The 14,778-nt window shown below is 40.4% G+C and overlaps 1 protein-coding gene across 1 annotated transcript; it reads left to right on the forward strand.

The window, feature by feature from the left end:
* The first annotated feature begins 1,300 nt into the window (after positions 1-1,300).
* Positions 1,301-14,473, forward strand: LOC117057865 (olfactory receptor 1E3-like). Its single transcript, XM_033168704.1, has 3 exons — positions 1,301-2,256; positions 9,287-10,204; positions 14,359-14,473. Exons 1-3 carry the CDS (start codon positions 1,301-1,303, stop codon positions 14,471-14,473), a joined length of 1,989 nt encoding a protein of 662 aa, XP_033024595.1.
* Positions 14,474-14,778: the final 305 nt, after the last annotated feature.

The raw sequence follows: 14,778 nt of genomic DNA on the forward strand, positions 1-14,778 counted from the left end.
TAAACTAAAAGTGTAGTGTGATCTAAAAGTAAAGTATTCACAACTTGGCTTAAACGTTGTTTCACTGCACTTGGTACAATGGTTGCATACATTTCTCATGTCCACCATTGGGCTGGTTTGCACATGCTTAATTACTCTGCACTTGCTGACATGGTGGTTGAATGTGCGAACTGGCTGTGGAATCGTGGTGTTTGAGGTAATGTGACTTGATAGAAAAGTTCTGGCTGTGGCATTTGATCTGGCATGACTTGGTCACATACCATGCAAATCAACACCTGATGCTGTATGGCAGTCATTTATGCATGAACTAACCCAGTGGTTATGATATTAGAATGCAGGCTTCTTACATGAGTTGTTTCCTCTTTATTGTATGCTTGATTTCCATTAGATAAGCTTGATTAAGGTGATATATACTATGTTGGTGGTAATAGGAACACAGGGAGCTGGTTCAGACCATTGGTTCATCTAGCTCAGTATTTTCTACATACACTGGCAGTTCTCCAAAGTTTCTCTGGGACTTTCTCCATGCAAAGCAGATGTTCTACCATTCCAATGGACCTGTGATGACACTTTCTCATGTTGTTGTTACGGGAAATGTCATCAGACTCAAATTCCCACTATCCCACATCTGCAGCCCCCTGAATCCACTTCCAAAAGCAGGTTTAAATGCCCTTTTACCCTGTGGAACCACATTTTGGGAAGTGGATGCAGATGTGGAGGGAAAGAGCAAAAGTATGTTCAACTTTTGCCTCTGTATTAGTGTTGAGGGATGTCCTCACAATGTGGTTTGTCCTGTTCTTTCAGGCCAGTGTGGTGTAGTGGTTAAGAGCGGTAGACTCGTAATCTGGGGAACCGGGTTCGTGTCTACACTCTCCACATGCAGCTGCTGCATGACCTTGGGCTAGTCACACTTCTCTGAAGTCTCTCAGCCCCACTCACCTCACAGAGTGTTTGTTGTGGGGGAAGAAGGGAAAGGAGAATGTTAGCCGCTTTGAGACTCCTTCGGGTAGTGAAAAGTGGGATATCAAATCCAAACTCTTCTTCTTTTTCTTCTCTTCTGCTCCTTTACACACTTACAGATAATGCCCAATCAACAGAAACATACTCCTCCTCCTCCTCCTCCTCCTCCTCCTCCTCTTCTTCTTCTTCTTCTTCTTCTTCTTCTTCTTCTTCTTCTTCTTCTATTCTGTCTTGTATTTTTAAACACATTAAAATTATTTTTTGGTTTGATGGCATAATCACCACCCGCATCTTAGCATGATTTTGTTTACTCCTTTTTCTTCAGGTCATTGGATCAGGCATGAAGCTGGAAAACCAGACCAGAGTGCAGGAGTTTATTCTCCTTGGTTTCCCCACTGCCATAGAATTTCAAATACTGCTCTTTGTAATTTTCCTTGTTATCTACATCCTGACCCTTCTCGAGAACATTGTGATCATCACTCTGATCAGGACAAACAGCCATCTCCAAAAACCTATGTACTTTTTCCTTAGCCACCTGTCTTTCCTGGAGACCTGGTACATTTCTGTGACTGTTCCCAAGCTCCTGGTTAACTTCCTAGCAAAGAACAAAAGCATTTCCTTTGAAGGCTGCATGTCCCAGCTCTACTTTTTCATATCCCTAGTCTGCACCGAGTGTGTCCTCTTGGCTGTCATGGCTTATGATCGCTACATCGCCATTTGCAACCCACTGCGCTACCCAGTCATTATGAATTCCCGGCTCTGTTTGCAGTTAGCTGTGGGATCTTGGCTTGCTGGTTTCCTAATCTCAATGCTGAAAGTCTTCTTCATTTCCCGCTTGAGTTTCTGTGGACCCAACATCATCAACCATTTCTTCTGTGACATCTCACCTTTGCTGAACCTCTCCTGCACGGACCGAACTGTGGCTGAGATGGTGGATTTTGTATTTGCCCTCCTTATCCTCATAATCCCACTGTCTGTCACTATTGGCTCCTATGTGTGCATAATAGGCACGATTTTGCGTATCCCCACAGCCAAGGGGAAAAGAAAAGCCTTTTCTACCTGTGCGTCACACCTCACTGTGGTTATTATTTTCTACTCAGCCACTCTCTTCATGTATGCCCGACCAAGAAGAATCCATTCTTTTAATCTCAATAAGCTCGTGTCCATTGTATACACTATTGTCACCCCCATGTTGAATCCATGCATTTACTGCCTCAGGAATCAAGATGTGAAGGAAGCCATGAAAAAGATAATTTGTAGCAGGAATGCTGAAACCACGATTACCACTAGTGACCATTAGACTCATACCAGACAGATAAGAATCCCTTATAGTCTCAAATATAAGAAATGACTCACAAATACAGATCAGACCTCCAATCAAACCCTTTGATCCTCTTCTTTATAATCTCTCTCATGAGAACACTTGCTCACAGTGATTCAAAATGCTGCATGGTCAGAAGCAAATGTTATCCAATTCATACACTAGTAAATTTGGTTTGGAGACAGAGGGCTGATGAAAATGTGCACAGGGAAATAGTGGTTGCTGTCAAAGAATGAACAAAAATGTGGAAGCACACAATTTTATATAGAATTCGTGTGGTTGTTTGGTTTTTTTAAAAAAGTGACTTCTGCTTAAAATTTTCTAAGAAATCTTAGCTCATATCTAAAATCATGTCAAAACTCTTTGACAGTGACTACTTAACTTAGTTTTGAAATGATTTTTTTAAAAAAATAATAATATCCTTTTTATCTCTTACCATAATTGGGAACAAGACTGAAAATGTACATTTTAAAACAATTACAAATATAAAAAAGCTTATCTAGCAGTACATCTAATGGTGTTTGTTCTGTTCATTGACTTTAGACACACACATTCAATGTTCAAACATAGTCCCGTATTTTCCCGTGTATAACATGCGTATAACATATGGAGTTTGGGGGGGGGGGAGGCTTGCCCGGAGTTGTTGAGCTTTTTTTTGGGGGGGGGTGCCAAAAATCACTAAACGCAGGCCACTGCCATTTGACTGTCAACGAACTGCATCACAATTGCCGTAGCAACAGCCAATCCACTATAGCCTTTGCTGAAGCAACCAATCACCCACGCAATTAGCGCAGCAGCAGCCAATCCAAAGCAGCCCTTGAAGCAGCTATCAATCACCCACCAAATCGCTACTGACAAGCTCCTGCTCGCGGCTACAAGCATTCACCTGTCCCCCCCCCTCCATTTGCTATCCATGTATAAGATGAGGCATATTTTTTTAACATTTTTTATTGTAAAAAAATAATTATGATTATTAAAAGTGCAGTACTTAATGTAACTTCTTCACTGAGAAGGCTGAGAGGCTGTTATAACAAGGTATTGATAGTGTGATTCCTTACTGTACTTTGTGGGACAGGAAAAGCTTCCCACCACAGTGTGTATTCCTCCCCTCCCCTCCCCTTTTCATGGTGGCAAACATTTTTCTGGTAACATTACAAGTATCCTAGCAGGACGAAGCATGGAGTCCAGTGGCCATGAGACTCAGAATGAGGCATAGCGAGATAGATGGCTGTAAACAACAGCTCCCCACAGGATCAAAAGCAAGTATAGGAGAGGGGGTTTCCCCAGCAAGGGGTAGCTCTTTAATTAATTAATTATTTTTTTAAAAAATGCACATGCCGCCCATCATCATAAATACCCCCAAGATTGACATAAGATGCATAATTAAAATTATAAAGTACAATATAGCTTATTAAAACCACAATTAAAATCTGCGTCAAACCAATAGCAGAGGGCACTCCCTATTTCCAAATAGGCAACATGGATTAACTGCCTTCAAAAAATGTGGTGAAAAGAGATGTCCGAAACTCATCATATTTCTCACAGGAAGGAGTTCCTTAGCCATGGTGTCACCACAGAAATTATTACTTATTATTATATTAAATTTATATACCACCCTTTATCTGAAGATCTCAGGGCGGTTCGCAGCATAAAAATGCAGGATAAAAGCATGACAGGCCCTGTCTTAAGTCACTGCTGTAACATACTTATTCGTGGGGCAACCAGAAATCATAGGTGGTATAACTGTTGAAAGTTGTGTGTGTGTGTGTGTGTGTGTGTGTGTGTGCGAGAGAGAGAGAGAGAGAGAGAGAGAGAGAGAGAGAGAGAGATTCTGTACCTTTTTTTAAACTTAGGACACCAGGAACACAGGGGGCATAAACAAATTGTGGGATACAGAAGTAGACATCATTTTGGGGAAATGGAGCTTGGCCTACAGTTTGCATATTATGGTATTCATTAACTTTATGTGCTACCACTGTGTCTGTGCTTCAGTCTAATCACCCTTTATGTTTGCTTGCATTTCTACTCACTCTCTCGACAAAGGTGACTCACCAAACAGTTCTGGACACCTCTATGACCATAAGTAACAGCCACGTTGTTTGGTGATTTGTACATCCATCCCATATACCCTACCAGTTTTCTCAGAGGTAGTTCAGATGATATATTTGGGCTGATATAACACATCACATTGGTTGATTAGAAAAGTTCTGCGCTTTTTCATGTTTGCTACATTCCTTCTTCATCTTTTATGAGCATCACATACAAAGTATGTGGCTGATACATGAAGAATCCAGCCACCAGTGAATTAAAAGTGCCTTGATGTAGGCAGAGGGACAAGCTTATGAGGATGATGGGGGTGCAATGTCACACACATGACGTGACATCCTGACATCATGTGTGTGCTGTCAGGATGTCTGGAGGTGGAGTCAAATGTGGCAGTCCTGCGAATCAATGGCCAGCTCCTCGTCTGCCTCTTCTTGACACTAGCACTGACAGGAGGCTGCTTCAACCCTTCTTCCGCTCTATGGCAGGAGAAGGAGGAGCCAGCCACTGGGGACATGCTGCACTCGGCTCCACACTTTGGCTCTGCACTTTTAGGACATCTGGCGGCCACGGCCCTTACCCAAAAAATATAGGGGGAGCACTCAGTACCCAGGAGCCGGCACCTCCTGGATGTAGGGAACAAGGCTACATGCTGAAAATGCCTTGAGCTTATGAACTAATATAAATAAGAGCTGTAGATCAAGAATAAAAATATTGAATTCTTAATTTACACAGTTTTGACCATGTGAATGGACACGGGTTTGAATTTCTTAAAGTACATTCATGCTTCAGAACAGTATAAATTACAATAGCATCTTGTTTACATATTTCATGGTGTGTAGTAGAAGTCAAATAACTCTGAGTTATTGTCCTGTCAGCTGCCTTTGTGAAGGCATTCTACAAGCCAGTTCCTGAGTATTTAGCTCCCTTGATATCCCTTGTTAGCAGGATAACTTATACACTGAGGCAGTTCAAGCTGCATTGCTCTTCTGAGAATTCTGCTGATTTTGGTAAGGCGGCATAAATTTTTCATCATAACTTCTTACTGGATTAGACTTTGTTTAATCCAACACAGTTACAAGTTGTCTTCACAGAAGCTCTAAGTTAAAAGAAAAAATAAATTTGACTTGCTCAAAATTTGATCAGAAATATACCATCCAGTATATGATGAAATATTCATTGGAGTTCACATGTAGATCAGGTAAAGGATGCAACTGGCTTATTTTGTTTATTTCAGTATTGTGTTTTTTTTTTTTAATAGAAATTATTGTCCTGCATTAGTTTTAGCACTTTAAAAAGGAGGTGTTTTTAAGGAGAGGGGTATTTTGAAACAGGTAGTTCATATTTTAATGTCTGTGCAATTGGTTTTTATACTTTGTAAACCATTTACCGGTAATATACATTAAATGATGTTGATGATTAAAGTAATGCTAAAATGGGAAATGCACATATAAATGAGCCCCAATTCTGTGAGGTAATTAATCTCTGCACAAGAATATTGGTATACACAGTGAAGCTTTTGAAAACATTTCCTAAATAGTACAAACTCTGCTTGCAAATGTGATGCAAGATTGCTACTCTTTTGGGAGAGATGTGTGCTGATCTTTCAGTTACAGAACTCTGGAAAGGAAAGAGTATCTCTCTCTGCTGGAATCAATATCCTGAAATATAACTTTTCATATTACTGCAGAAATTAAGGCCACTTCTGAAAATCTTCCCATTTCCTTTCTAATGATAAACAGTTATGTTACTGAAATGTGGCAGAAATTTTATCTGCAAGTAATAATAGAGGAAAAAAACTCATGGAGTAAGGTAGGAAGCGAGGAACTTCACATTCCATTGCATTTCTTTGTTTCAATTTTTGTAAATCTGAAAGGAGATGGTTTCTTCAACAATTATGATATACCTCTATATTTCAGGAAATGCATTATTCGTCCCACATTTTACAATGTGGAAAGATGGATATTTAAACTTTAATGAACACAAATCTAAGACAAACTGTATGGCATGTTCAAATTTGAGTGATTTTTTTTAAAAACAATGCGTTTTCATACAATTAATTAATAATAATCAAGGTTTGATAAATTCTCATGTGGAACTTTTAGCCATAAAATGCAATCCAAATTAATGAACAGTGTTCATTAAGAATTGTTTCCATAGGTGTTATTGCATGTAAGGTGCTGTGCTGTTTTTAGTATAATTACTGGTATGTGTTAAACAGATTTTTATTTGTATATAAATATATATATTAATGCTATCAATGGAGAGCCAGCATGGTGTAGTGGTTAAGAGCGGTAGACTCATAATCTGGGGAACCAGGTTTCGCGTCTCCACTCCTCCACATGCAGCTGCTGGGTGACCTTGGGGCTAGTCACTCTTCTTTGAAGTCTCTCAGCCACACTCACCTCGCAGAGTGTTTGTTGTGGGGGAGGAAGGGAAAGGAGAATGTTAGCCGCTTTGAGACTCCTTTGGGTAGTGATAAAGCGGGATATCAAATCGAAACTACTCTTCTTCTTCTTCTTCTTCTTCTTCTTCTTCTTCACTATTGATTTTTTTCTATTTTTCGTGGATGCTATTTTTATATGTAATCTGCCTTGAGTCCCATCGGGGGGAAAGGAGGGGTATAAATAAAATGATGATGATGATGATATAGCCATCACAAAATATAAGAGAACATTCCCATGCTTTTTAAGTTATCTATTATATTTGTGAGCCACTTCATAATTTATGTTGTAATGTAAAATTCAACTTTAATTTTAAGCTTCCATGACTGGAGACTTTTAAAACTCACTTAATACTAAACAACAAACATTTACAAGAAACAGTGTGAAAATAGGATACTGACAATGCAATCCTATGCTTATCTACTCAGAAATAAGTCCCACTGAATTCATTGGGACTTGCTGGCACTTCCAGTGAATGGTACTACAACCTTGTATAGGATTGCAGCTTTAAAGTTAAATCTGTCCTCTGCTTTCCGCGACACATAACATTGTGGGATGAAAACAGAAGTAGAACTTAACACCACTAAGAGGTGTTACTCTTCTACTGACATGTGCTCAAAGGTCCACTGGTTTTGAGAATCTGCTGTCTGAAAGAACCTCAGACTTTGTTTAAAATATAATATAAAATATAAGGTTCTTTCAAAAGTGGCATGTAAGATTTGTGCTGATGGCCCATCTCAAATTAAGAAGGTACCATTGCACAGAACAAGCATTTCAGATGATTCCCATATCCAGTTAGGAATTTTTATATTGATCAGAATCATTTCTTTGACATCATCTCCTCAACGTCTCTAAGCACAATATAATTTGTGACCTGACCCAGGAATGAAGAAGTGAAATACAGTATAAGTGATGGGTTGGACTAGGGCCACATTTTATTTAAACTATATCTGTAGGGCAGTTGAGAAGAATGGGATCCTAACTTCAGTATTGGGTGAGACAAACCCTACTAATTCTAAGGGGCATAAGAAGGCTAGGCCCCAAAGACTGGGACTCACTCCAGGGCTTCAGAACTCTGTGCAGATGTGGCAGGTGAGCTTCAAGAATGCTTCATATCCAGCCTAAGGGCCTCACAACCTACAACAACCCGACTCTGGAAATGCCCTTCGTGGTCAAAGGTGCCCGGGGTGCTCACCTGATACCTTATCTAACCTTGACCTTTCCTGCACTTTCCTGTCAACAATGTGACCAACTTAACCATGAAACCAAATTAATCAAATCAACCTATTTAACAGTATCAACCCCTAAACACCAATTTAGTCCAAATTGTTAAACAAGATGAGACAGATATTTTCTGAAAATTATCCAGGAAATTAAAGGCAAGAATGCTAAAATGTTAATCTGATATATGACAATTTCAAGCTTAATTCTGAAATTATGCTGGATAATCACTAATAATATTCACTGATGTTAAAATGTGTACATTGAAAGGGGGAGGAAAATAAGAAATTTCAATTTATAAATATCATTCACTTGGTTGTTTTCCTTGAAGTGAAGTATCATTGTTTTCAAATGTTAAGTGTAGGAATATGCTTCAATGAGTTCATTTGATATCACTTAATTTCCAAATCTGAAATGCAGTGTTTTTGGGGTTTTTTTAAAAAAGTTTAAAAGTGCTTTAGTATTTGTCATTAATATTCACCTGTTTTTAGCCTTCTGCATTTTATCTGTGCTGTTTTCATATATATAAGCCATACTGGGAAAAGGTGAGGTGATGGTGATGGTGATGATAGTTTTCTTTTAAAACGTTTTTTAACAATTACAAATATGAAAAAGCTTATCTAGCAGTACATCTAATAGTGTTTGTTCTATTCATTGACTTTAGACACACACATTCAATGTTCAAACATGTTGTTGTTGTTCAGTCGTTCAGTCGTGTCCGACTCTTCGTGACCCCATGGACCAGAGCACGCCAGGCACGCCTATCCTTCACTGCCTCTCGCAGTTTGGCCAAACTCATGTTAGTAGCTTCGAGAACACTGTCCAACCATCTCATCCTCTGTCTTCCCCTTCTCCTTGTGCCCTCCATCTTTCCCAACATCAGGGTCTTTTCTAGGGAGTCTTCTCTTCTCATGAGGTGGCCAAAGTACTGGAGCCTCAACTTCAGGATCTGTCCTTCTAGTGAGCACTCAGGGCTGATTTCTTTGAGAATGGATAGGTTTGATCTTCTTGCAGTCCCTGGGACTCTCAAGAGTCTCCTCCAGCACCATAATTCAAAAGCATCAATTCTTCGGCAAAGAAATTAATTAAAGCATAATTTAGTGCTCTTCTGATGAATCCCAAAATAATTTTGTTACGTAACCAGACTTGGGAGACTCTAGAATGAGCCACAAAGCTTCAGAGTAAAAGAAATTGTGAAACTGGGCAGTTGAGCTCTGTGGATGTCAAAGTGATAAGGATGCATCATTCCTATTTTTTTCTGTTTTCATCCTTCCTATTTTCATTTCTATTGCTGTAGATCCATGGACCATAAGAATAGGAGTGTTGTCCAGGAATTCATCCTACTTGGATTTCCAACCACAATGGAACTGCAAGTGCTTCTGTTTGTGATATTCCTTGTGGCCTACATCCTGACACTCCTGGAAAACACAATTATCATTGTTGTGATCAAAATCAACCCTCAGCTTAACAAACCTATGTATTTCTTCCTCAGCAACCTCTCCTTCCTGGAGACGTGGTACATCTGTGTTATTGTCCCAAAACTATTGGTCAACTGCCTGGTGGAAGACAAGTCTATCTCATTTGAAGGTTGCATGACACAGCTCTACTTTTTCAGCTCTCTCATATGTACAGAGTGTATCCTTCTTGCTGTAATGGCATATGATAGATATGTGGCCATCTGCAATCCATTGCGCTATCCAACCATCATGACCCAGCGCCTTTGCTTGCAGTTAGCTGTGGGTTCGTGGCTAACTGGCTTCTTCGCCTCAATGCTGAAGGTTGTATTTATATCTCGCCTAGCCTTTTGTGGCCCTAACATCATCAATCACTTCTTCTGTGACATTTCACCTTTGCTAAATATGGCATGTGAGGATATGACAGTGGCTGAAATAGTGGACTTTGTCTTGGCATTGATAATTCTGCTGGTCCCACTCTCAGTTACAATAGTTTCCTATGTGTGTATCATTGGTACCATTTTGCGTATCCCAACTGTCCAAGGCAGGAAGAAGGCCTTCTCTACTTGTGCTGCTCACCTCACTGTGGTCACCATCTTCTTCTCAGCCACTCTCTTCATGTATGCAAGACCAAAGAGGATCCACCCTTTTGACCTAAACAAATTGGTTTCTGTCATTTACACCATTGTCACTCCAATGCTGAACCCATTCATTTACTGTCTGAGAAATCAAGAGGTCAAAGGAGCTTTAAGAAAATCTTTCTGTAGCACAAGTGCCCTCCCCAAAATCTCAGTGCCCCTCACTAATGCTGAATGGCACAGATAGATTTATTTATTTTTTTCTCATTGAGAAATATCTTTGTACCTTTTCAACTTTCATTTGCTGGAAGAAGTATGTTGGAGAGAGTGTCATACCTATCAACTGTCCCTGAAAAACTGAGACATCCCATTTTTCTCCACAAGAGCATGGTGGCCATTTTGGGTGCCATACTCTTGCACAATTTAGAGCCTAGATATCCCCCAGCCAAACAACATTTTTTCTAGTACACAATCTCACACATTACCCCCAAATGTGTGTTTTTCAGGTCCATGATCTCACACAGTGCTCCAAAATGTGCATTTTGGGATGCTGTGCCTGAAAATAATACTTTTTCCAGGTCCATGACTGAAGCAGGAGTGCAGACCCAGGAGATGTTCCAGTTTGGGGCCATGTCGCATTGGAGGGTATGATATGTGTGAAAAAGCATTCTCAGATAGCATTTTTGTCTCCCAATTTATTTTGATGCCTGAGGCAGAAAGCCAAAATATTATCCTTCCTTTAGTGAAGATTAAATAATCAATTTCTATTTTGATAAGAAGCAAATAAATATTCAAAAGTCGATGACAATGAACACATACATGTTCATTTTTACGTGATGGGAAAAGGGTAAATTGTAACCCTTTGCCCACCATCTACAGAATTGAGTAGCATAGCCAACCAGTTTTTATTTTTATTATCTAGAATTAGCTCTTGTCACTTGCAACATGTCAGAAACTTTCACGTGTGATTACTTAATATTTGGTGGAGTTCTATTGTGTTAGGGATGAGCATAGCTCCTTTATTCAGATTCTTATTGTGCTATGGGCATGTTCTTCCCTGTGTTCTTCTCCTGCTGAGGCTTAAGTAGGAGCCTCTTTCTGTAATTTCTGAATATGGTATGGACAGATCTAGTAGGAAAAGAAGTGGAATTGTTCAGTGTGCAGTTTAAAACAAAGAGGCTTTTGCTGGTCCCGGACTTGTAAACACCTATCAAGCAAGTTATGTACTTCTCTAAATTTAGAAATACAGTCTCAGGGTTGTTGTTTTTTAAGCATACAAAAATGTGTATTTTAGTGGGAGGGTGTGTACAAAATAAATACTTTAGAGGAAAGTGTGTACAAACTGTGTGTGAGAGAGTGTTTGTGTGTGCGCGCACTCATGTATACATACAAACACTTTAAAATCCACAAAATATAGGACTGGACAAAAATAGGATGAAGGAGAAATGAATTCACTGTTCCTGTCAGTGGGTGTAGGGTGTTGGTTTTATCTGCTTATATTGTATTTTTCTGATGCAAAATTTCACAAACGGGTAACCACCAAAGAAATGTCCCCTTCTTGCTTTGCCACCCTCTGGATTTCTCATGGGGAAAGCACATGAAGAAGGGCCTCAGATGATGATAATAGGGTCCAGGTCAGTTCGTGGGGGAGAGGTGGTCCTTGAGGTATTGCAATCCCGAACCATTTAAGGTTTATAGGTCAAAACCAGCACTTAGAATTCAGCCCAGAAACTAATTGGCAGCCAGTTCAGTTTGGCCAGAATCAGTGTAATATGCTCAAACCATCTTGCATTCAGCCAGATCTTTCCTCCACTTGCATGAGAGCCATCTCCCAGCTTGTTTCCTTGCCCTAAGCTCTGGAGTATAACAAAGAGCGGGTTATGATTGTGTCAATGGCCCAGTATTCCAGAGGTTGGCCAGGATTTCAACAGGAGTGCCAGTCATATCAACCAGAAAATCCCCCAGAGTCACCTGGAAGCCTACTGGATCCATCAGCCTCTAAGGGCAGTCCATCCACTTAGGTCCTCCACCCATGCAAAGGGGGGGGGAGTGCTGGAAGCCTAAGGCTCAACAGGAAGTGATCTGACCATGGCAAGGGACTGATGTCAATGTTCCCCACTTTCAGATCACCCTCTTCCTGCCCAGTTGACAAAAAAAAAAGGTCCAGAGTGTGGCCTGCCACATGCGTTGGGCAAGTGACATGTTGGGACAGCCCCATCGTTGTCATAGCAGCCATTAAGTCCTGAGCCACTACAGAGCCAGCCATCATGGATGTTAAAGTCCCCCAGAACCAGCAGTCTGGGAGTCCTCAAAAACGCCTCTGAGACCAGCTCTGTCAGCTCAGGCAGGGAAACTGCAGGGAAGTGAGGTGGCTAGTAAACCAGCATAATCCATAATCTGTCCTAATTGCCCAATGCCAGGAACACACATGCTAGATTCCTCCTGCATGCTCCTCAGCTGGACAGGGAGCCTGGAGAGAAAAATGGAATCTCTATAGACTACAGCAACTCCCCCTCCCCAAACCTGAAGCTCCACTGAGTACCCGGGGGCACAGCTCAGTAAGACTAACTCCACCCTGCTCACCCACCCAGATCTCACTGACAGACTAGATAACAGTTACAGGTAGGTAGCCGTGTTGGTCTGCCATAGTCAAAACAAAATAAAAAATTAAAAAATCCCTTCCAGTAGCACCTTAGAGACCAACTAAGTTTGTTCTTGGTATGAGCTTGTTTGCATACACACGAAAGCTCATACCAATAACAAACTTAGTTGGTCTCTAAGGTGCTACTGGAAGGATTTTTTTTATTTTTTATTTTGTTTAGACTAGATAACACTTCTCATTCATAACCAGATTATGTGCAAGGGAGTTTAATCCAGTTTAGTATTTTATACATTGACTAGCAGCTAGGAATGAGGGTATACATAAAATTCAGTTTCTATGTTTCTCATGTTTTCCCAAACTTAAATTTTGTTATCCAGATAGTCACATCAGTTTTTGATGGAAAAACAACAACAGTGCCTCATGAAAATTCATCAGCATGGTAGCGCAAATCTCTCCCCATATAATCATTATATGTAATTTTCTCAAATACAGACTTTTTTTTGCAAAGCATTTCACTGTGCAATAATACATTTTTGTTTACATTATTATATTGATTTATATGTATACTTTGCATATAAGACTGGAGGCTCTCCCAGCCTCAGCTGGTGATGCCAGGGATTGAACCTGGGACCTTCTGCATGCAAAGGAGATGCTCTGCGCTACAGGTAGAAGACAGAAGGTGCTTCTCAAAATGTATTTGGTGAGCAAATGCCAGTTTGTCATTTGAAAACACCGACTACATGAACTTTGAAAACAAATTAAATATCTTCATTTGTTAAATTTTCTACACACCATATGATGTAGCGCTCTCTTCACTTCTTGGTTACGGAGGCTGTAGATGATGGGATTTAACATGGGTATCACAATAAAGTAAATGACAGAGGGAGCCATTTCCTGATCCTGAGAGTTCTTTGAGGTTGGCTTCAGGTACCTGAAGAAAATTGTTCCATAGTACAGCACAACAACTGTCACGTGAGATGTGCAAGTGGAAAAGGCCTTGCGTTTCCCTTCCATGGAGCGTATCCTCAAGACAGCGGATATGATGTGAATATAGGAAGCCAGTGTAACGAAAAGAGCCCCCATCCCTAAAAATGAGCCAAGGGTGAAAATCACCATTTGGTTTGCAAAAGTGCTGCTGCAGGAAAGTTTGAACAGTTGTGGGGCTTCGCAGCTGAAGTGATGGATTACATTGGCCCTGCAGAAGTGCAGAGTTGTTAGCAGAAGGGTGTTCAGTAGAGCATAGAGAACGCCAGTGAGCAACACACTGCACACCAGCTGAGAACAGACCCGTTTGGTCATCATCACATTATAATGCAAGGGGTGACAGATGGCTACGTACCGATCATACGCCATCACAGAGAGGAGGAGACCCTCTCCCACTGAAAGCGTCATGACAAAGAAGACCTGGGTAAAACAACAATCAACAGTGATTGCTTTTCTGGCTGAAAGGAAGTCTTCTAACATTTTAGGAACTGTAACAGAAGAAAAAGCAATATCAAGGGAAGCCAAATGAGAAAGGAAGACATACATGGGAGTGTGAAGATTAGCATCCATTCTTATAGCCAAAATGATGGCCAGGTTGCCAGACAGAGTTATCAAATAAATCAACAGGAAGGTTGCAAAGAGTAAGATCTGGAGTTTTGGATCACTGGAGAAGCCTAAGAGGATGAACTCAGTGATGTGGGTTTGATTCTCCATATGTGCAGCGTGTTTCCTCCTGTAGAAAGCACAGGGGGGGGGGAACAAAAATAATTGTTTTATGTGTGTTTTGTGAGATTTGGAGAAACTTTCCCCCAATCCAACTGGGAGGCATAGATAATTTATGCATGGGTCAGGGCAAAAAGTCCTAACATTAATAGATACTGATGGGGCCTAAGCTGGCAGTGACTAACCAGAAAATAATAGTTGAGATAGATGTCTTGAAGAAAACATTAGCTCAGCATGTAATAGCTGTGGGGGAAATGTGAGTCACGGGTGTGGGGGTGGGGATTTTTTGTGAATGAATAAAGTACAGTGGAAGACTCTAAAGGTGATGTGTAATTTAGAACAGAATAATAATACCAATAATTAGAAACAACGCAACAATAAAAGCAGTTTTGAAAACTCAATGAGACTCCTGATTAAAATGACTAACATCACCAAAGGACCTAGGTGT

The sequence above is a fragment of the Lacerta agilis genome, chromosome 14 (assembly GCF_009819535.1).
Source record: "Lacerta agilis isolate rLacAgi1 chromosome 14, rLacAgi1.pri, whole genome shotgun sequence".
Lineage (NCBI taxonomy): Eukaryota > Metazoa > Chordata > Lepidosauria > Squamata > Lacertidae > Lacerta > Lacerta agilis.

What these genes read in the sequence shown, in the direction of transcription:
- LOC117057865 (XM_033168704.1), top strand. Translation starts at nt 1,301, where the DNA reads ATGAAGCTGGAAAACCAGACCAGAGTGCAGGAGTTTATTCTCCTTGGT. An exon ending in ACGATTACCACTAGTGACCA is followed by an intron (nt 2,257 to 9,286) that starts TTAGACTCATAC and finishes CTATTGCTGTAG; the next exon opens with ATCCATGGACCATAAGAATA. An exon ending in GGAGCTTTAAGAAAATCTTT is followed by an intron (nt 10,205 to 14,358) that starts CTGTAGCACAAG and finishes AAAGCACAGGGG; the next exon opens with GGGGGGAACAAAAATAATTG.